At 35.0% G+C, this 21,791-nt stretch overlaps 1 protein-coding gene across 5 annotated transcripts in view; it reads left to right on the top strand.

The window, feature by feature from the left end:
* Eph (Eph receptor tyrosine kinase) overlaps window positions 1–19,316 on the top strand; it is a 29,420-nt gene extending 10,104 nt beyond the window's left edge. The window contains exons 4-16 of one of the 5 annotated variants that reach the window (XM_088031701.1): window positions 10,217–10,397; window positions 10,446–10,550; window positions 10,602–10,985; window positions 11,617–11,772; window positions 11,823–11,986; window positions 12,404–12,869; window positions 12,916–13,098; window positions 13,204–13,281; window positions 14,824–14,871; window positions 14,947–15,087; window positions 15,136–15,934; window positions 18,443–18,742; window positions 18,856–19,316. In XM_088031701.1, coding sequence (XP_087887827.1) covers window positions 10,217–10,397; window positions 10,446–10,550; window positions 10,602–10,985; window positions 11,617–11,772; window positions 11,823–11,986; window positions 12,404–12,869; window positions 12,916–13,098; window positions 13,204–13,281; window positions 14,824–14,871; window positions 14,947–15,087; window positions 15,136–15,934; window positions 18,443–18,742; window positions 18,856–19,123 — 3,273 coding nt within the window. In that variant the 3' untranslated portion in view covers window positions 19,124–19,316. The remainder of the gene's footprint in view (window positions 1–10,216; window positions 10,398–10,445; window positions 10,551–10,601; window positions 10,986–11,616; window positions 11,773–11,822; window positions 11,987–12,403; window positions 12,870–12,915; window positions 13,099–13,203; window positions 13,282–14,823; window positions 14,872–14,946; window positions 15,088–15,135; window positions 15,935–18,442; window positions 18,743–18,855) is intronic. The other 4 variants (XM_088031699.1, XM_088031697.1, XM_088031698.1 and 1 more) reach the window with 4 other exon arrangements.
* The last annotated feature ends 2,475 nt before the right edge of the window (window positions 19,317–21,791 follow it).

The following is a 21,791-nucleotide window of genomic DNA, read 5'->3' as shown; positions in this document are numbered from 1 at the left end:
ATCGTTTTGAAAATGAAAATTTCTTAAAATTCGCGGTGTTCTAAATTTTTGAGCACTTAATGAACAGACCGAAAACAATAATCTCTCCAAATATCATTGTTCTAGCATCAAAACTAAGGAAATTACAGGCGTGAATAGAAAATGTTGGAAATTTTTAACTCCTTTTGAAAATATAATTTTCTGAAAATTGGGTCTGTTGCTCTAAATTTTTGAGATTTGGAACAGTCAATGAACAAGTCTAAACTAGTATTCTTACAAAATTTTATTGTTTTAGTGTAAAAACTGTCATAATTACAGGCTTGAATAGAAAATGTTGGAAATTTTAAGCTCGCTTGGAAAATTAAAATTTCTAAAAATTATGTATGTTGCTCTAAATATTTGGAATTTGAATCAGTCAATGTACAAGTCTAAGCTAGGATTCTACCAAAATATCATTGTTTTAGGGTTAAAACTGTCACAATTACAGACTTGGATAGAAAATTTTCAAACTTCTTAGCTCGCCTTTAAAATAAAAATTTCTAAAAATTGTACCTGTTGCTCTAAATATTAGGAATTTGAAACAGACAATAGACAAGTCAGAAATAGTAATGTCCCTAAATTTTATTTGTCTAGCATCAAAACTGTCGAAATTGCACACTTGAATAGAAAATGTAGGAATTTTTTTACTTTTCTTAAAAATAAAAATTCCTAAAAATTGTGTCTGTTGCTCTACATTTTTGGGATTTGATACAGACAATGAACAAGTCTAAACTCGTATTTTTCCAAAATTTCATTATTTTAGGGTTAACTGTCAAAATTATAGACTTGAATAGAAAATTTTCGAATTTTTTAGCTTGTCTTGAAAATGAAAATTTCTAAAAACTGTTGCTCTAAATTTGTGGAATTTTGAGGCGACAATAGACAAGTCAAAAACAGTCATTTCCGTAAATTTCTTTCTTATAGTCTCCCAAAGTTTCATTGTTCTAGGATTAAAACAGTCAAAATTACGGGCTTGAATCAAAAATTTTTAGATTTTTAGGTCGTCTGGGAAATGAAAATTTTCAAAAATTCAGTCTGTTGCTCTAATTTTTTGGGATTTGGTATAATCAATAGACAAATCAAAAATAAAAGTCTCCCTAAATTTCATTGTTCTCGGATTAAAACTGTCAAAATTACAGGCTTGAATTCAAAATGCTAGAGATTTTTAGGTCGTCCGAAAAACGAAAATTTCTAAAAATTCAGCCTGTTGCTTTAATCTTTTGGGATTTGGTATAATTAATGGAACAGTCAAAAATAATAGACTCTCAAAGTTTCATTGTTCTAGGATTAAAAGTGTCAAAATTCAGGCTTGAATAGAAAAAATGTCGCAAATTTTTAGTTCGTCTTGAAAATGAAAATTTCTAAAAATTGTGTCTGTTGCTCTAAATTTTTGAAATTTGGTACAATTAATGGACAAGTCAAAAATAGAAGTCTTCCTAAATATCATTGTTCTCGGATTAAAACTGTCAAAATTACAGGCTTGAATTCAAAATGCTAGAGATTTTTAGGTCATCCGAAAAATGAAAATTTCTAAAAATTCAGTCTGTTGCTCTAATTTTTTGGGATTTGGTGTAATTAATGGAACAGTCAAAAATTATAGACTCCCAAAGTTTCATTGTTCTAGGATTAAAACTGTCAAAATTCAGGCTTGAATAGAAAATGTCGCAAATTTTTAGTTTGTCTTAAAAATGAAAATTTCTAAAAATTGTGTCTGTTGCTCTAAATTTTTGAGATTTGGTACAATCAATGGACAAGTCAGAAATAGAAGTCTCCCTAAATTTCATTGTTCTCGGATTAAAACTATCAAAATTACAGGCTTGAATTCACAATGCTAGAAATTTTTAGGTCGTCCGAAAAATGAAAATTTCTAAAAATTCAGTCTGTTGCTTTAATCTTTTGGGATTTGGTATAATTAATGGAACAGTCAAAAATAATAGACTCTCAAAGTTTCATTGTTCTAGGATTAAAAGTGTCAAAATTCAGGCTTGAATAGAAAAAATGTCGCAAATTTTTAGTTCGTCTTGAAAATGAAAATTTCTAAAAATTGTGTCTGTTGCTCTAAATTTTTGAAATTTGGTACAATTAATGGACAAGTCAAAAATAGAAGTCTTCCTAAATATCATTGTTCTCGGATTAAAACTGTCAAAATTACAGGCTTGAATTCAAAATGCTAGAGATTTTTAGGTCATCCGAAAAATGAAAATTTCTAAAAATTCAGTCTGTTGCTCTAATTTTTTGGGATTTGGTGTAATTAATGGAACAGTCAAAAATTATAGACTCCCAAAGTTTCATTGTTCTAGGATTAAAACTGTCAAAATTCAGGCTTGAATAGAAAATGTCGCAAATTTTTAGTTCGTCTTAAAAATGAAAATTTCTAAAAATTGTGTCTGTTGCTCTAAATTTTTGAGATTTGGTACAATCAATGGACAAGTCAGAAATAGAAGTCTCCCTAAATTTCATTGTTCTCGGATTAAAACTGTCAAAATTACAGGCTTGAATTCACAATGCTAGAAATTTTTAGGTCGTCCGAAAAATGAAAATTTCTAAAAATTCAGTCTGTTGCTTTAATTTTTTGGGATTTGGTATAATCAATGGAAAAATCAAAAATAAAATAGTCTCCCAAAGTTTCATTATTCTAGGATTAAAACTGTCAAAATTCAGTCTTGAATAGAAAATGTCGTAAATTTTTAGTTCGTCTTGAAAATGAAAATTTCTAAAAATTGTGTCTGTTGCTCTAAAGTTTTGAGATTTGGTACAATCAATGGACAAGTCAATAATAGAAGTCTTCCTAAATATCATTGTTCTCGGATTAAAACTGTCAAAATTACAGGCTTGAATTCAAAATGCTAGAGATTTTTATGTCATCCAAAAAATGAAAATTTCTAAAAATTCAGTCTGTTTCTCTAAATTTTTACGATTTAGAACAGACAATGAACAAGTCAAAAACAGTGCTCTCCCAACATTTCATTGTTCTAGCATCGAAACTGTCGAAATTACAGGCTTAGGGCAAATTTTTAGCCCGCCTTGAAAATGAAAAATTTTCAAATTATGTTTGTTCTAAATGTTTGAGATTTAGGGCTGACACCAAACTAGCCAAAACTAGTAAGCCCCTAAAATTTCATTACTGTGGCATCAAAAATTTCAAAATTGCAGTCGTTAATAGAAGATATTGAAAATTTTAAGCGCGCGTTGAAAATGAAAATTTCTAAAAAATGTGTCTGTTGCTCCAAATTTTTGGAATTTGGAACAGTCAATGCACAACTCTAAAGTATCTCCATAAATTTCATTATTCTAGCGTCAAAACTACAGTAAAAAATGGAAATACATAGACAAAAAAGACGACCGAAAATTATCTGGCAATTGTCAAAAATGTACATTCTGTCAAGACTAAAAATAAGATCGAAAAGTCTGATAATGATAATATTAACTTGACCAACTAAAATAAAAAATTAAAGAGATTCCAGTCCGGTTTAATTGCTATTAAACTCGACCTTTTGATATGTAAACTAATTGGCAGCTTAAGTGCAATCACTCCAACTTCATTGTTAAAACCGATCTAATTATCTACCGGTCCTTGAATTATTTATTTAATTGCAAATTAAATTAGACACTTAATTTAAATGCCAGAATCTGTGCCGCAGCATCCTTTAAAATTTCCAAAATTTCCAACGTGTTGGCAGCTCTGACTGTCACCTCAAAGTTTGACATGTGACAATTCTTAAAACAAAATATTGCAAATGTAGAGTGAGTAAATATTTTACACAACATCCCTAGACTTTATCACCTTTCAGTGTAATTTGTGTACAAATCTTATCATTAATCACATAAATAGGGAAATCGATAGAATGAAGTGTTCAATAAATATTTACCGCAATTTTTAATAACGAGATGAGTCATTTAAATTTCCAGTGTCTGTTTTGATAGTTTTCCTGAAAATTCCATCTCTTATTTGATTCCATGTACAAATATTATTTCATTTTCTACGTATGTCCAACACGTACAAACACAGTTAATTTTACCCCATAGCTACGGCAACAAATTTGCCGTTTCCTGAATTTCGTGCCTCGCCAACGCCGCTTAGATTGATAACGTTTCTTAAATGTGCCCTACACAAGAGCCACAATTGCGTAAAAACTTCGAGGGGTGAAATATTAAGCGAATTGTCACACAGAGCACGCGTGCACTCTATTGTAGGGAAAGATAAAGGTAATGACGGCATTTCAACTTTTTCCTTTTATTGATGATTAATTTTCGACGTTGTTCTGTTATCTTAACTTTTCTTTGAAGTATTAAAAATGTTTATGGAGGACTTTTTCGAGATTTCTGTTTGCCTTTTGGTTGTTAACCCGTGGAGATGTTATCCGATTAGCAATTAGAGAAGAAAGCGGTTTCGTTTTTAATTCGAAATGTTCGTTTTTCCGGCCATTTTTGTAATGAAATGGAGGCTATTTTCATTCAACGAGCACGTCCCCTTTTCCGATTAAGAATTTCAAAAATGATCGGCCTATCTTAAGACGCCACGTCACGTAACATTCGAGGGAGGAAAACTAGCTCAGTAATCAAGAATGATTAGTAACCATGCCAACCAAATTGCTATCACTTCGGTGTGTGTTCCTCCGTTTCCATCACGGATTTCCTTCCGGGGCTAAAATGGGAGTTTTCTGGAGCTGGGAGGATTGATATTCGGGGGTCTTTGAGGAAGCGTCGAGCACTCTCAATGTGCATTTTTCACCGACACGCCCTGTATATATTTTTAGGAGCGCACTCTCATGTTGAGTTTCTCAAATTAATGTACGTCATTATTAGGTTTAGGCTTCTCAGCTACATAAATTTTTAGGTTGGGTTCGCAGCTCGCATTCTCTCTCTTCTAAGAAGGTTTAGGTTTACGTTTCTGGTTAGGTGGTTAAATAGGTTTTCACGTTCTCACTTAGTTGGGACGTCTAAAATTGGCAGGTTTCTGAGGTTTTAAGTTGCTCAATTCTATGTTTTTCTACGTTCTCGGGTTTTTAGGTTTTACCTTTATCCAGTACTCATTTCTTAGGTTTATCGATTGTCTCAAATTTTCTCATGTTATTTACATTTGCAAGTTCTCAGTTTTCAGGTTTTACTTTTTCTGAGTTTATAAGCTCCCAGGTTGTTATATTTTAAGGTTTCAAATGACTTTTGTCACTACTTTTTCAGGCTTTCTGAGATTGTTTATGGCCTTAAGTTTTTAGGATTTACGTTTTTCCAGTACTCATTTCTTAGGTTTGCCCATTTTTTCAGTTTTTCGTATGTTATTTACATCCGCGGTTTTAGTTCTGCGCTTTTAATTTTCTCAGTTTGTATTTTCTCAGATTTTAGGATTTTGGTTTTTCTAGTAAATATTCACATCTTAGGTTTGTCCATTGTCCCAGTTTTTCTCATGTAATTTACATTTGCAAGTTCTCAGTTTTTCCGGTTTTAGGTTTCTCAGGTTTTCATTTTCTCCGTTTGTAATTTCTCAGGTTTTTAGGTTTTATGTTTCTCCATTAGGGGTTCTCATCTCTTTTTTTCAATTTTTCAGGTTTTAATTTTTTTCAGTTTTGCAGTTTCTCAGGCTTTTAGGATGTAGGTTTTTCTAATCAGTATTCATTTTTTAAGTTTGCCTATTGTTTCAGTTTTTCTCATGTTTTTTACATTCGCAAGTTCTCAGTGTTTCCAGTTTTAGGTCTCTCAGGATTTCATTTTCTCATTTTGTAATTTCACAGATTTTTAGGTTTTACGTTTCTCCACTAGGTATTCATTTCTTAGATTTGCCCATTTTTTTCAGTTTTTTTTGATGTTTTTTACATTTGCACGTTCTCAATTTTACCATTCTTAGCTTTCTCAAGTTTGTAATTTCTCAGGCTTTTAGAATTTAGGTTTCTCTAGTAGGTAAATATTCATATCTTAGATTTGTCGATTGTCTCAGTTTTTCTCATGTTAAAGTAACCCAGAAGGTATAAGGCTATATTGCACTAATAAAAATTTTGAACGTCAATTATCATCTCTTTTGTACCCTTATCGGCAAGCGCGTGTCCCAACAATAAATCATGGTTTGCCTGAACTAACCAGAACCGGCTTAAAATATTTTCATAATCATTAAAATTAGGATTTATCTGTGATGCTTAATTTACCATTTATTACATTCTTTAAGAAAAACAATAGAAATGTGGGTAATCTACAATTAATAATAATCTCTTTGTCCAAGTTTGATTTAATTCATGCACATGTTTCCATAATTTTTAAATATTATTAAGCCGGGACTGGTCGAAGTGACCAAAGTAAGCGCTGCGGTATAGTTCAGCCAAGTTGGTCTGAGCTACCATAAAAGTATAAAAATTTGCGGGCTACCGCAACGGGACATCTTCAAAAGATTCTCAAGTGCACATAATGAGGGTTTATTTGCTCAAGTTTGCACCCTGCGATAAGAACAGCATCCCTAAACAGGCCAGATGTCTCGTCATAAATGACAAAATACCGCAAACTGTCCGGTTGCGGTTGCCATCTAATTTTTATGATTTTTATGGTGGCTCAGACTAACTTGGCTGAACTATACAACCAGATGGTTTACAACTCTGGGATGTTTTCTATTGTAGACAAGTTAACTTTTACACAATGGGATAATTTTACTGCTGCCATATAGCCTTATACCTTCTGGGTTACTTTATTTTCATTCGGATTTTAGGTTTGTCAGGTTTTTATTTTCTCAGTTTGTAATTTCTCAGGTTTTACGTTTCTCAATTAGGTATTCATTTCTTTTTTCGGGTTTTCTCATGTTATTTAAATTCGCAAGTTCTCCGTTTTTCGGGTTTTAGGTTTTTCAGTTTGTAATTTTAGTCCAGTCAACAAAGACAATGAAATCGAAGTAATTCCAAAAGTTGTGAAATTTTCGTCAAATGTGTATTAAGTAAGAAGAATGATAAATCTCAATTTGCAGCATCGTAGGAGGTCCGGAAGTTACTTAAAAAAATTGAAACGCGTTATTTTCTTTAACTAATTGTGCTTAAAGTGGCTTTGGATATTGACGTAAATTTGCAGCATTGCAGAATGTACGGAACATATTGCAATTTTATTTGACAATTCGATATTAACAATTTTCGATCGAAATAGCCGAACAAAATTCCAAAAGTTTTGCTAACAAGTTGCAAATGACGAGAATTCAATTACAAACACATTCTTAAATTTGAAGCTTCCCATGAGCTCCGGAACATTGTTATATCACAATAAACATTTAATTTTTGACGAATTTAAAAGCGATGTCGCTCGTTACGAGAGTGCCACAAAAACAACAATACATATTTACTCACCTCAATAACATAAATTACCTATTTCAATTTTTCGTTTCTTTCGCCCAATAATGGGTGGTTTTTTTCTTTTGTATTTCTGAATAAGCTAAAGTTTGATAACAACCAATCGTTCAGATAAAATGCTTACAAACCAGTTTTTTTGCTCTCGCTTTACTTTTTAACAATTGATAAAGAGAAAAAACGCGAAAGTCATCAATTGTAGGGTCTCAGAAACCGATAATGTCATTAATTACTTGAAACTCATCATGAGTGACTGGGAAATTAACTGTTTTGTGTGCGGAAAAACTTTAAATTATCAATATGATTACGTAAAACAAAAAGGTTTAAGGTCCTTGGTGGAGTGTAGTGAATTAAGAAAAGACGGAAAGGGCATCAAACATGTCGCAAAATTTACACAAACAAAAAAACATCTGAGAATGTTTATTCCTTTGTTCTATTTTAATGTACGTTTGCCTGAGTTGAGTTTAGAATTTATTGTTAATTTCTTCTTCTTCTTTCTAGTTATGTTGTGATATTAAAGGAATTTTTCACTACTATCTCAATTTTTTTAATTTGGTAAATTTAAGAATAAAACAAAAAAGTTAACGTACATTATTTCATTATCACAGAGCTTTCAGAATAAAAAAAATTAAAATTTGTTTTTTCTGCTCTATAATAATATTACTGTATTTTAACAAATTTAAGAAACTATTAAATAATCCTTTCCAAATTCTACAAAGAAAAACATCGCCTAAACAGCAAACTCAAACACTCTTAATTTCCATAAGGTAATGCGAGAGCACAAAAAAAGTGTTTTAGCAGTGGAGCATTTTATCAGAATCATTCTTCGTTATCCAAGTTTAGCTTAGTAGACAAAATATAGTTTTCCTTGTTGCACTCTCGTAACGAGCGACATCGCTTTTAAATTCGTCAAAAATTTAATGTTTATTGTGATATAACAATGTTCCGGAGCTCATAGGAAGCTGCAAATTTAAGAATGTGTTTGTAATTGAATTCTCGTCATTTGCAACTTGTTAGAAAAACTTTTGGAATTTTGTTCGGCTATTTCGATCGAAAATTGTTAATATCGAATTGTCAAATAGAATTGCAATATGTTCCGTACATTCTGCAATGCTGCAAATTTACGTCAATATCCAAAGCCGCTTTAAGCACAATTTAACAAATTTGCAAAACTTTTGCAATTTTTTTCTCTGAGTTATTAATAGAAACATTAATTTTTACTAAATCATCAAGTTCCGGATGTCAAAAATAGCTGCAAATTTAATACAAGATACAAACAATACTGTTTTTCATTGTATTTCAAGAAAATAACGCGTTTCAATTTTTTTAAGTAACTTCCGGATCTCCTACGATGCTGCAAATTGAGATTTATCATTCTTCTTACTTAATACACATTTGACGAAAATTTCAAAATTTTTGGAATTTTGTTTATTTTTCACGTATACCCGATGTTCTTGTTGATTGGCCTATTTCTCAGGTTTTTAGGATTTAGGTTTCTCTAGTAAATATCCATTTTTAGGTTTGTTAATTGTTCCAGTTTTTCTCGTGTTATTTACATTCGGAAGTTCTCTGTTTTTCAGATTTTAGGTTTGTCAGGTTTTTATTTTCTTGTTTCTCAAGTTTTAGGTTTTACGTTTCTCCAATAGGTATTCATTTCTTAGGTTTGCCCAGTTTTTTCAATTTTTCTCAGGTTATTTATATTCGCAAGTTCTCAATTTTTTCGGTTTTAGGTTTCTCAATTTGTAATTTCTCAGGCTTTTAAGATTTAGTTTTCTCTAGTAGGTAAATATTCATATCTTAGATTTGCCGATTGTCTCAGTTTTTCTCATGTTATTTACATTCGGAAGTTCTCAGTTTTTCCGATTTTAGGTTTGTCAGGTTTTTATTTTCTCAGTTTGTAATTTCTCAGGTTTTACGTTTCTCAATTAGGTATTCATTTCTTTTTTCGGGTTTTCTCATGTTATTTACATTCTAGTAAATATCCATTTTTAGGTTTGTTAATTGTTCCAGTTTTTCTCGTGTTATTTACATTCGGAAGTTCTCTGTTTTTCAGATTTTAGGTTTGTCAGGTTTTTATTTTCTTGTTTCTCAAGTTTTTAGGTTTTACGTTTCTCCAATAGGTATTCATTTCTTAGGTTTGCCCATTTTTTTCAATTTTTCTCAGGTTATTTATATTCGCAAGTTCTCAATTTTTTCGGTTTTAGGTTTCACATTTTAAAATTTCTTAGGTTTTTAGGTTTTGGGTTTCTCCAGTAGGTATCCATTTCTCAGGTTTGTCCATTGTCTGTGTTTCTCATATTATTTTCATTCGCAAGTTCTCAGGTTTCCTTATTTTTAGGTTTTTTTTGGTTTCTCACTTTTTTATCATCTACTACTGGTGTTTTCTGGTGATTTCTCAGATTTCCCTAGTCGCTTAGATTTTTACATTCTCAGGTTTCTCTCGATTTTCTCAAAGTTAGTCTAAATTCTTAGTTTTCTTATTATTTCGAGGATTTAGGTTTCCTTCAAATTAGTTATTAGTCTTGTTCTTCAATTGGTTTGACATTTCAGAGCTGAGATTTGAAACGCCAAGCCCCCTAAGACGATAATAATTAATCATAGTTTGGTAAGAAATGAATGAACGTATGTCTTTAATAGTTTATTAAATATAATGGCACGAGCATGGAGGTACGTTTTGGCATTCTTAGCCCCTTCGATCGCTATATTTAGCCATTAGAACAACGCCGTCGGAGGGTCGTCACAAATGCCCCGTAGATCATCGTTGAATTTAAATCAGTCCCTGAGTGAAGGGTGCGATAATTGAGTTAAGGGTAAATTCTACGTGATGTAAAAATAAAACCTCTTCACCGATCATTTTTAAGTGTAGTTTATCAACTCTCTTTTTCCAGTGGGTGGAGGAATCGTTCACGAATTTCCAAAAAGGCATAAATTGGAGATCGTATGTAGTCTGCGACGTCGCTTACAACAACGTCAACAATTGGCTGTGGACCCCCTTCATCGACCGAGGAGTCGCCAACCGAATCTACATCGAAATCAAATTCACAATCCGAGATTGCAGCTTATTTCCAGGTACAGCCCCCTCATTTTTTCCCTCAAATATTTGATTTAAATTTTCAGGCAACGCTTTATCGTGCAAGGAAACGTTCAGTTTACTTTACTACGAATTCGACGCCGCCACCAGAGAACCGCCCCCTTGGGACGCCGAGCGTTACAAACTCATAGGTATACGATTTCTTCTTGAATGATATTCAATTTCACTCATTATCTTCGAAGGTCGCATAGCGGCGGGAGAAGGACGATTCAACTCCAACAGCGAAGTCAACATCAACACGGAGATTAAGAGTATCCCGGTGACGAAGAAAGGAGTTTACTTCGCTTTTCGGGACCAGGGAGCTTGTATTTCTTTGCTTGCCATCAAAGTCTATTATATTACGTGTCCTGAAGTTACTATCAATTTTGCCAAATTTCCTGCCACACCGACTGGGAAAGAAATTACAATCATAGAACAAGCTACAGGTAGTTGCGTGCCCAACGCGGAAGTGGCTGGGGGCATTCCCACTTATTTGTGCAAGGGGGATGGAAAGTGGACATTACCCACCGGAGGGTGCAAGTGCAAAGCCGGATTCCAGCCAGATTTAGAAAAACAGACGTGCAACGGTATGAACCATTTTTTTTATTACTCAAATATTCGTCATCAAAAACATGTGCGAGGAAACATAAAAAACACATGGAAAGCACGGGAAATTGATTAGGAAATGACTGTACTTGCGATAATATCGTCTCTCGGAATTTAAGGTCAAGAATCGCAACAATCCCAAATTTAACGCTCATTACTGTAATTTTCTTTTTGGCCTCATGAATTGTAAACGTCAAATTAACATTCAAATGACATTTTCGGAAACATATTTACAAGCGTCCGGGACGTTTACACACGCCGTGCGGTAAAAATTGTCCAAATCATCTGCTCTTTAGAGGCGTTTATAAATTAAAATCACTTTACCATAACGAAGATTGATCACCAAAGTGGTATTTACCTAAATTATTATCTCTATTAAGACAATATTTCTGTTTTTAAAGTCATATTAAAACATTTTTAATACAGCGCCATCTTGTGTACTTTTTGTGCACCAACTGCAGAATTGACAGAATTGTCAGATGACGAAATTTATAACTGTCAGATGTGACAGTTTCCATGAATTTTGAAAAACCCAATTATTTCAATTAAAAGTTTTTCGGCCAAAAAGTTTAATACAACTCTTGTGCTTTAACTATAACTATTTTTCCACAGTTTGTGGCCCAGGAACCTACAAAGCAGAAGTCGGCGACGGATCCTGTCTCTCATGCCCTGAGCACTCAGCAGGCGACGATTATGGCCTCTCAGAATGTCGGTGCAACAGCGGCTACTACAGGGCCCTCACAGACCCCAAAAACATGTCTTGCACACGTAAGCCAACAGCCCAATTTCTCCAATTCCAACTAACTTCTTTTTTGTAGAGCCCCCATCTGCCCCTCAGAACCTCACGGTGAACTTCGTTGACCAATCGACGGTGGCTTTGAGTTGGAGCCCCCCTGAGAACTTGGGGGGGCGCACCGACATCGCGTACCGGATAAAATGCGATGCGTGCAGTTTGGGATTAGTGCAATACAATCCACACACTGTAAGTTTATTTATCTACAGAATGTTCTCGGGGGCGAGTCGGTCACATTTTCCTGCAATCCTATTGGATGTTGCGGTGAAGTTGTCTTTACGCTTCACCGGAGCGCAGATTGCGGAATTTTTAGAATCTCGAGATTTGACAACAACGTTTTACGACACCTTCGGAAAAAATACCATAAAAGCCCCTAATAGCTCTACCAGAACAAAACGTGAAATTGCTTATTTATTAAAGCGAAATATTTTTTCTTTAATATAAGTTTCCGCAAGTCGCAGCTAGGTGAAGTTGACTGATCACGCCCTCACTCGTCTCGGTGAATAGAACGTGTGTCTTGATATCTGTCAAGGATTTGACGTGTGAGCGCCAAGCTCAGACACACGTCCGCGCAGTCCCAGATGATCACTCTGTATATTTTTACAGGAGACTTTCAACGACACCCGCGTGACGATTACGGGCCTGAACGCCGTGACGACGTACCGCTTCCAGATCTTCGCGGAGAACGGCGTGTCGGCCGTCCGAAGCACGCAGCCCCCGGAGTACGCCGACATCACCGTAACCACCGAAGCCCTCGTCGCCAGCAGCATTACCAACGTGCGCGTCACGTCTGTAATGAGCTCCGAGATCACTCTAGCGTGGGACGCCCCATCGAGCGACGGCAGCGACGTCGAGAGCGATTTAGTCGAAACGTACGAAGTTCGATGGTTTCCTCGTTCAGACATCGATTATAGTAATTCCACGAGTTTGCTCACCACCGAATTGGCAGCGACGATAACAGGCTTGCAGCAGAGGACGGAGTATGGATTACAGGTGCGGGCGAAGACGCAGAGGGGCTGGGGGGCGTATTCGCCGGTGATTTTCAAGACCACCGGTCAAGTTCTCAACACAGGTGAGTTTAACGAGTTGACGAATGGTTTTTTGAACGTGTGTCGTAGCTTACGTCGGGGACGAAGACGGGATTAGACTGCAATTGGTGGCAGGATCGATCGTCGTCGTCGTCGTTGTTCTAGTGGTGGTCATCGTCTTCACAGTCATGTTTCTGAGATCGAGGTCGAACGACGAGTGCAACAAGAAGCAGCCGAGTGATTGCGATACTTTGGAGTATCGGAACGGAGAAGGTAAGATCTTTGGGTTATTCATAGTTCATAAAAACCACCGAGACTTAGAGGAAAGATGAAAAATAGTACCCTGTAACTTAGGCGTGTACTTTTTGTTAATGTTAGATTGCACCAACCACCTTTTAAATAATGATGCCTTCGATACACTTTCACGCTACCCAACAGGATTGGTAGTGACGTACAGTAAGTCTCACGTTTTAGTACGTTTTGTGACGTCAGTGTTTGCCACCCCACTCGTAGCTTTACTCATCAAATGTTTGCAATTTCTTGTGTCAAGTCGGCTGCGACCTTGCGAACGTGTGTCGGAACTTGACATTCACACTTTAACCCTTTAACTGGTGTAAACGTATATTTACGTTTTGCCATTTTTCTCAGAAAATGCAAATGATAAGAATTTGAAATTCTGGGGACAAAGGTAAGCGGATAAGACGAAACGAATAAATAGATTTACATTTATGTGACACTTTTGGTTATGCAGTTAACTTGCTTATTTTAAATAGAACACCCTATATTTTATTGCATTTTTGAATTTTATATGCAAATTGAAGATTACTTCCTATATATCGTCCTAATACCTAAATTGTATGATTTCTGAAATATCTCGATTTTTCAAAAAAAATATTAAATTTGCATTACAAAAAAAAATATTTTCACAAACATTTTTGAGAATTTTTTATTTTTATTAGACCATCAAATTTGTTTATAAAAGATCCACATAAAATAGAATTGTCACCATTCCCAAGCATGCTTAAAAAAATGGAAACAAAAGAGTAAAAAACTTCTTTTTTCCATATTTTTAGTAGGAAATAGGTAAAGTTAATGCAAAATTTCATTGTATGTTTGTATTGTGCTTATTTTCCAATTGACGTGGCGATTTTGAAATAGATTATAGGGTACATACTTATTTCGGGAAAAAAAATCACTTCTGTTGTGCAATTTTTTTTACTAAAATCAAAATATCTTTGAAATGGTTTAATTTAAGTGTAGCACATTATACATAAAGTCACTCTTATTAATTTGGATGTAAAATCTGAAAATTTAATAATATATGGGTGTTCCATTTTAAAGAAGAAAGTTGACTACTACTTCCGGCATAACCGGAAGTGTCACGAATATGTGAATATTGTCATTCGATTTCTTTTATTCGCTTATTTTTGTTCCCAAATTTTTAAATTCTCATATTTTGTAGTTTATGAGAAAAATGTCATAACGTGTATACCAGAGCTCATTAAAAAGTTAAGTTGGCAACAGCTCTTAGCGATTTTTATCGGTAACAGTTGGCAGCAAAAGCGTTTGACCTTGACGCAACTGTGGCATGCGTAGAAGCTAATCATCTTTCACACCATTGCCAAAACTTGTTAAATCTCTATTAACATCATTCTTTTGCAACAAATTTTAATTAGCTATTGATTAATACACTCAAATTTGACAATGTGTTAACCTCAAAAATTACTACATTCAATTTTCCCCTAATTTTCTCCCTAAGGACTTAAAAGTCTGATTTACACCCAATAATTTTCGAAAATTTACACAGGAGAGTGAATGAGCTGCACTTTATATACGTTTATAACAGTTAAAGGGTTAAATAACTGACGAATGCTAGCGAATGACAGGTATCCAGACATACGTCCGCAATAACAGCCAACTAGATTCGGATTTTGCAAACATTTAAATCCCCCCAGTCTTCCCTTTTTTTTAATTTCTTTTATTTTTGCCGTATTTTAGTTCACCATAGCTTGGACAACCCTCCTATAGTTACAACCCATACGAATGGTAATTTTTTTTCTTTTTTTTTTTTTCTCTTTTTCCGACTTTGTTAGTACGGCCCTGACTACAATTCTCTTGTAGTGACAACGCCTCTCTTCACGGGAATCAGCGGTTCTTCGCGCACTTACATAGACCCGCACACTTACGAGGACCCCAACCAGGCAGTCCGAGAGTTTGCGCGAGAAATAGACGCGAGCTGCATCACCATAGAGGCGATAATTGGTACGCTTCCGCTACGTTTCTCCCCCGTGTCTAATTCTCGTTCTTCAGGTGGTGGCGAGTTCGGCGACGTCTGCAAAGGCAAGCTGAAGACCAACGGAATTGACATCGACGTCGCTATAAAGACGCTAAAGGCCGGTTCTTTGGACAAGGCCCGCAACGATTTCCTCACCGAAGCCTCCATCATGGGTCAGTTCGAGCACCCCAACGTCATCTTCCTCCAAGGTGTCGTGACGAAGTCAAACCCCGTGATGATCATCACCGAGTACATGGAAAACGGGTCTTTGGACACGTTCCTCCGGGCCAACGATGGGAAGTTCCAAGTGATCCAGCTCGTTGGAATGCTCCGTGGCATCGCCTCCGGCATGCAATACTTAAGCGAAATGAACTACGTCCATCGCGATCTCGCCGCACGCAACGTCCTCGTCAACTCGCAACTCGTCTGTAAAATCGCCGATTTCGGACTGAGTAGAGAAATCGAAAGTGCAACGGAAGGAGCGTATACAACGAGAGGAGGGAAAATCCCAGTGAGATGGACGGCACCGGAAGCGATCGCGTTCCGGAAGTTCACGTCAGCTAGTGACGTGTGGTCAATGGGAATTGTTTGTTGGGAAGTGATGTCGTACGGAGAAAGGCCGTACTGGAATTGGTCCAACCAAGACGTCATCAAGAGCATAGAAAAAGGGTACAGATTACCGGCGCCGATGGACTGTCCGGAAGCCATCTACCAGCTCATGTTGGACTGCTGGCAGAAGGAACGGACTCACAGGCCCACCTTCCAGAGCATCGTTAAAACTTTAGATAAATTAATACGAGTGCCCGATACTCTCCGGAAGATCGCGCAGAATCGGTAAGTTGCTTCTTAGGATATTGCGCACGCTTCAGCTTAGTCTCTGCTTTGGGTTCTGTGGAAATGTGCACTGTCTCCGCTTGATGCACACATGACTGGTTTTCCTTCTGTAGTTAAGATTCAAACTTCGCGCCGTTCGGGTTGGAAAAAGGAGTCATTGCTACCAATCAGTGTTGCCAGGTTTAGGAATTTTCCCCAAATCTAGGGGAATCTAGCCTTTTTATACAGTAGAACCGCGATTATCCGGACTAATTTTTGCAGAGATCATCCGGATATATTAAAAAAAAAAAAACACAAACAATGATGCAAAAGTTGGATCATATTAAGTTTTTTTTTAAATACAGGGTGTACCCGAATAAAGTGCAAAGATTTTAACCCCAAAATTAGACACCGCTGTAGATAACGATTCTCAAAAAAAAAAATCGAAATTCGAATGGGGCAAAACCCCCTCGGATTACCAGTTGTTCGACGCTTATGGGATTGAATTCACAACTGTTTACACTCGCTCTTATCATACTTGTTTAACTTTCACTTAATGGTTTCAAAAACACCATTTTTAAAAGGTATCTATTGCGAAAAATTAATTTGTTTAAAATAAATTGGGCTCTCAAAAGGGCCGATCTTTATTTTGATTGGTTTGGAAATAGATATTTACATAACAAGTGCGGAAAGTGAGCAATTTCGCACGAGTGTAAATGTAGATGCACGAGGCGCGAGCCGAGTGCAGATGTTACACGAGTGCAAGAAAGACACTTTCCGACGAGTTGTGTACACTATTTTTCCTACGACCTTCCATTATCAGGAAGAAACCATAAGTCTTGACAATGGTTCATTTCTTATCTTTTCTAAATATCATTTTTTACGACCATGAGGTTTCATATGAATAAAAGTGACGTATTCCACATAGTTAGATGGTTGATGTTTTCGTACATTAATTTACGAAAGTAAAAGTCACTAGTGTGATATGAATATATCCGCACAGACCTGCCAAAATTGTCTTGTCAGAGACGACCTAACTAATTCATTTTGCATGTTGTTTTACAGTGAATCGTCTAGATATTGAAGACAAAAATTCAAGAATTACATTTGTATTTAAAAATAACTGTCAATTTTGACAGGTCTGTGCGGATATATTCATATCACATTAGTGACTTTTACTTTCGGAAATGGATGTACGAAAACATCAACTTTCGGAGTCATTTAAGCGTGTGGAAAATGCCACTTTCATATGAGGTCGTAGGAAAATGATTTTTTCTGATTCGCTTTGTTTATCAAACTGAAACTTTAATTAGAAACGAAATATTGAAAAAGTCACCTGAAGTAATTACGAAAAATGATCAAATGCTCTCTATTGGACGATCCAATTCAGTTTAATCCGTGAAAAAAATTCCGTTTTTAAAACTATAGGTTTCACTAATAAAGAATAAAAAAAATCAAACTCAAAATAATCCAAATTTGAACAATTTGACACTTCAAAACCCACATTTCTCTACCATGATTAATGTTAAACTGACTGGAACTCCGATAAAGACATTTTTTGCCACTTGTTTATTAGCGTTTTTATTCCCAACTTTTTGATGGCCTGGACTGAACTTGACAATGAACTGATCTACCCTAATAGACCTTAGTGGCGCCCACAAATTTCTGCAGAAAATTTTAATCATTTTTTTCTCGAAAACGATGCCGTTTCGGAACGCAAAAGTTTCGAATTCGCTTGAGGGTTATAAAAGAAACGCTCTTTAAAAATACTCCAGCAATATCAGGAATCTCTTTGGCCCGCATTTTTTATTGGCGTAATCCGAAACGATAACAGAAAACCTTTGGCCATGTATTTTTTTTTTAAATCGATGATCCGGATAATCGAGGTTCTACTGTAGTTAAATGATTTGATAGGGATAAATTAGGTCCCTGTAATGTATACATGTCAATTTTGTTTAATAGATGGCTCCACACGCAGCTGTCAAGTTTTTTTAATAATCGCACAATATAATAATAAAATGTTTGCTAATCTGCAATTGGTGACAGTTCTTGTTTAACATTCTGCAGGAGAATTGCTGAACGAGCAATCACAGAGCCGTTTCGACGTAAGAAATTCATAGTATCTAGGGATTTTCTAGGATTTTTTTAGGTTAGAATGAAAGTATATGGTAAAAGTACATTACAAAACAAAAATTTTGAAAAAAAAACGTTCAAATAAGTTAATTTTTGAAAAAGTTATAGCTATTTAAAAATATAAAAGCAATTTTTTGGAAAAATTCAAAACTTTTTTTGGATTAGGAACAAAAAATTGAGAACCTTTTTTTATAGAGTAGAAGAAGATAAAAAACTTTGAGCCAAATCAAAAAAGGTCGGAGTCAAAAGTGGTCGATTTGCTATGATGGAATAGCATACATATTTTGATCTGGCAACACTGCTGCCAACTGAAAACTAGTGACAAGCCACTTTCCACAGAGCCTTTCCGTTCACTCTTCTTCCGTTTTTATTCAGTTTTTCGTTTTATTATTCTAGCCCGCCGCCGGCGCCGCCGCCATTTAATCCGTACATTTGGCAAGATTTACACCGTTCGGCAGAACTGCCAACATTACAATCCGATTACGGTTTACCCGATATAATTCTCCTCCAAAACTACGAATCAGATCCGTACTTCGGTTCTGTGAACAATTTAAATCAGTGGCTCCCAAACAGTTTCGAGCTTAACACGATTTACAACCGTAATGTTGGCAGTACTGACATGTTTTACCGAGAAGACACTGAATTGCCACCACACACGTACACTAAAAGGGGCGCTTGGGTCACTTTTAACAACATGTAAATATGCTTTGTTTTTTTTTGGGGTGATGGTTTTACTTTTTTTCTTGTTTGTCTTGCACTGCTTGCTTTTAACAGTTTGGTGTTCTTTGAGCTAACTTCGTTGTGTTTAGTTCGACGAATCCTCTCTCCGCTGACGCCCCGGATCTGACGAACTTCACGTCGGTGGAGGAGTGGCTGAACTCTATAAAAATGACGAGATACTTGGAGAACTTCCATGCTGGAGGAATCAACACAATGGACGCCGTCGTGAATTTAACAGTAAAAGAACTGACCGAGCTGGGGATCACGCTGGTGGGTCATCAGAAGAAGATTATGAATAGCGTCCAGAACATTCGGGCGCAGATTCGAGTCAATGGAACCGAAGGATTCTTAGTGTAAAAACTAAAAAAAAAAGTGACAAAGACGAAGTGAAATTTTATATAGTTTTTGTGGCAGCTTTGACGTTATTTATTGACAAATCAAAAGTACGTTGTGATTTTTTTTTAGTAAATTTTACGTAATCTTTTTATATTGTACAAATTTTTTATATTATAGTTCGTTTATTTAGCGTTTGCTTTCCAAGATAATCACAAATGAAAGGGACAACACCAATGGTTTTATTCTTGACTAATCAAAAGATAGATATGATCGGAGAAACGGCGTGCCAACTTGAAGGAATGAAAAGGCCTCCTGGACGCCGGTTTTTTCTCGATGATATTATTATTTTTCTACATATCAGTTGTGTTGCGTTCGGTATTAGTTTGATATGATAATGAATGTAAAAATTGTCCGTAGCTTAAACTGTATCAAAGACTGTTGTCTCATAATTCTAAACAATTATCTTGAACAAAGGAGGAGAATAGCAATAATAAATAAATGTTTTTTGCTAACGTTGTTCGTTTTTGACTACAATAGGCAAATTACGAAGTACTTAATTTTATACTGCTCAAATGTTTTATATAAAAGATCGCCTAATTGTATTGTTTATTTTTTTACTCGAACTGAGGATGTTCCAACATTTTCAACAGATCTCAGACTTGGAGCATTCTGTTGTTCAACTGTTGAGTTAACGTAACGAAATGTTTGACTGATAGTTTTGTCTTTGTAGCGCTATTGGAATATATTTATTAATGATCTACTACGTAACTATTTACACATTCCATTTGTATTTTTATAGAAATATTCAGTTTCTTACGTTTACAGACAATAATGACATCCGTTCTCTCGGTTTTCTACACTTTTCAGTAACGCTTCTTTTTCAGACTAAATCTAAATAAAGCCTAAGTGTATGTATGTATGTGACGCGAATGTGACGAAATATTTGAAACGATTACTCATTTTGTCAGGTTCTGTTTCAAGAGTTATGGAAGTTTAATATTTCTATATTAATCTGTCATTGTAAAATTGTAATATATTTGTAATATATCTAAGTTTAACAATTCATTATAAAATGATAGCTTAAAGTGTGTGTTTTTATGCATATTACTACGAAAGTACAGCCGAAGACATCCAAAACAATTAAAGGATTTTTTTTAATAAAGCATATAGAGGGTCCGGCAACACTTGTGTCCACCCCCAAAATCGTCTTTAATTTTAAAGATAAAATTTCGAAAATTTGAACACGCTCACAGTTGACAAAGCTCTAGAAGCTGACTTAAAAGGCTGTTCTACCCCTCAACTAAAATTCGTGTTTTGAAAAATATGCAACCCAACATACAAACCATTTGACACATGCCAATCATCCATAAGGGTGAAAATCGTCTGTAAAATTAGCATATTTTCTACGGCAGTACAGCAATAAACCAGGCAGATAAGTTTGCCTTGGTTCGGAGTTTGTTTCATAGATTTTTCTTATTTCGAAATACGATGTCCCTCGAAATTAATTGAATGTATTGGAAAATTATCATTAATGATAATAAATTGAAATAAATAAAATAAAGATGTTTTCCCATCTTGTTATTTCTTTTGCTTGAATGTTTACGCTGTTATTAATAAAATCCATTGCAACAAATTTAAAAATCTGGCGCATGTGTGTTTTCAGCACTTCCAAATAAAATAAAATATTTCATGTAAACTATTTTCGAAAACAAAATTAGTTTTCAAATATGTGTAAATGTGCTTTGATAGGTAGAGAAATTAGAGTGAGGTTTGCGAAGAAACCATAGTCATTACCAGTTTTCAGGTAGAGTCCTAAAAGCAAAAAAGCTAATCCATCGTTCTAGAAGAATTCCAAGTATAATATTAAATTGTCTTTAAAATGTGACACTTCACATGACAGAATCAAAAGAAACAAACCCAACTGAGGAGGGTGAGTTTTTATTTGATCTCTCGATACATACAGGTGTCCTGAAAGTCGCGCACCACTGTGATACTGTATCATCGAACAATGCCATAGATCACCAGAAAAATGTTAAAAAAAATCATGTCTTTTCTATGGATTAAAGAGGAAAAGTTTAATGCCAAAATTAACGATTTCTGGGCAGTAATTTTAGGTTCAGAAAAAATTTTTACTTAAAGGACATTTTACGCAAAGGCATGGTGCAAAAAAAAATAGAAAAAATCTTGTTAGAAATGGCAGAAAACTGTTTATAAAATTTTGTAATCAACAATCTCTATCAGTGTGACATCGTTCACATGAAACCATAGTTATATTACTCGTCCATGAACCGACCTGACCGACTAACGCCAACAATACAACACCGAGGTTACTATGGCTTTGAATACTAGAAATTTAAATTATTGGAGGAACAGTGCAGCAATGTTGCCATTTTCCTAATTTTCTTTTGGTCCTCCTGCAAAAATAGAGAATCTGCAATTTTTTCAACATTTTTTTTTGTATTCTGGGGGACCACCCAATTACCTCCTTTCAAGATTAGTGTGCCACTTGTAAGTACATATATGTGTTGTTATTTATTTTTTTATTTATTTATTTATTAATTTATTTACTTATTTTTTATTTTCATCGCTTTGGAAAATATGAGATTAATTTGCAACAAACTAACAAACAATAAAAATCTTGGATCAAAAAAAATACTTAGCCTTACTACCTTACTATTTTTGCATCTCG

The sequence above is a fragment of the Gnatocerus cornutus genome, chromosome 3, assembly GCF_029298725.1.
Source record: "Gnatocerus cornutus isolate USDA-ARS CGAHR chromosome 3, icGnaCorn1.1, whole genome shotgun sequence".
In the NCBI taxonomy this organism is placed as follows: Eukaryota; Metazoa; Arthropoda; class Insecta; order Coleoptera; family Tenebrionidae; genus Gnatocerus; species Gnatocerus cornutus.
The sequence above is the reverse complement of the archived record's forward strand: the minus strand, read 5'-3'. Positions and strand labels throughout refer to the sequence as shown.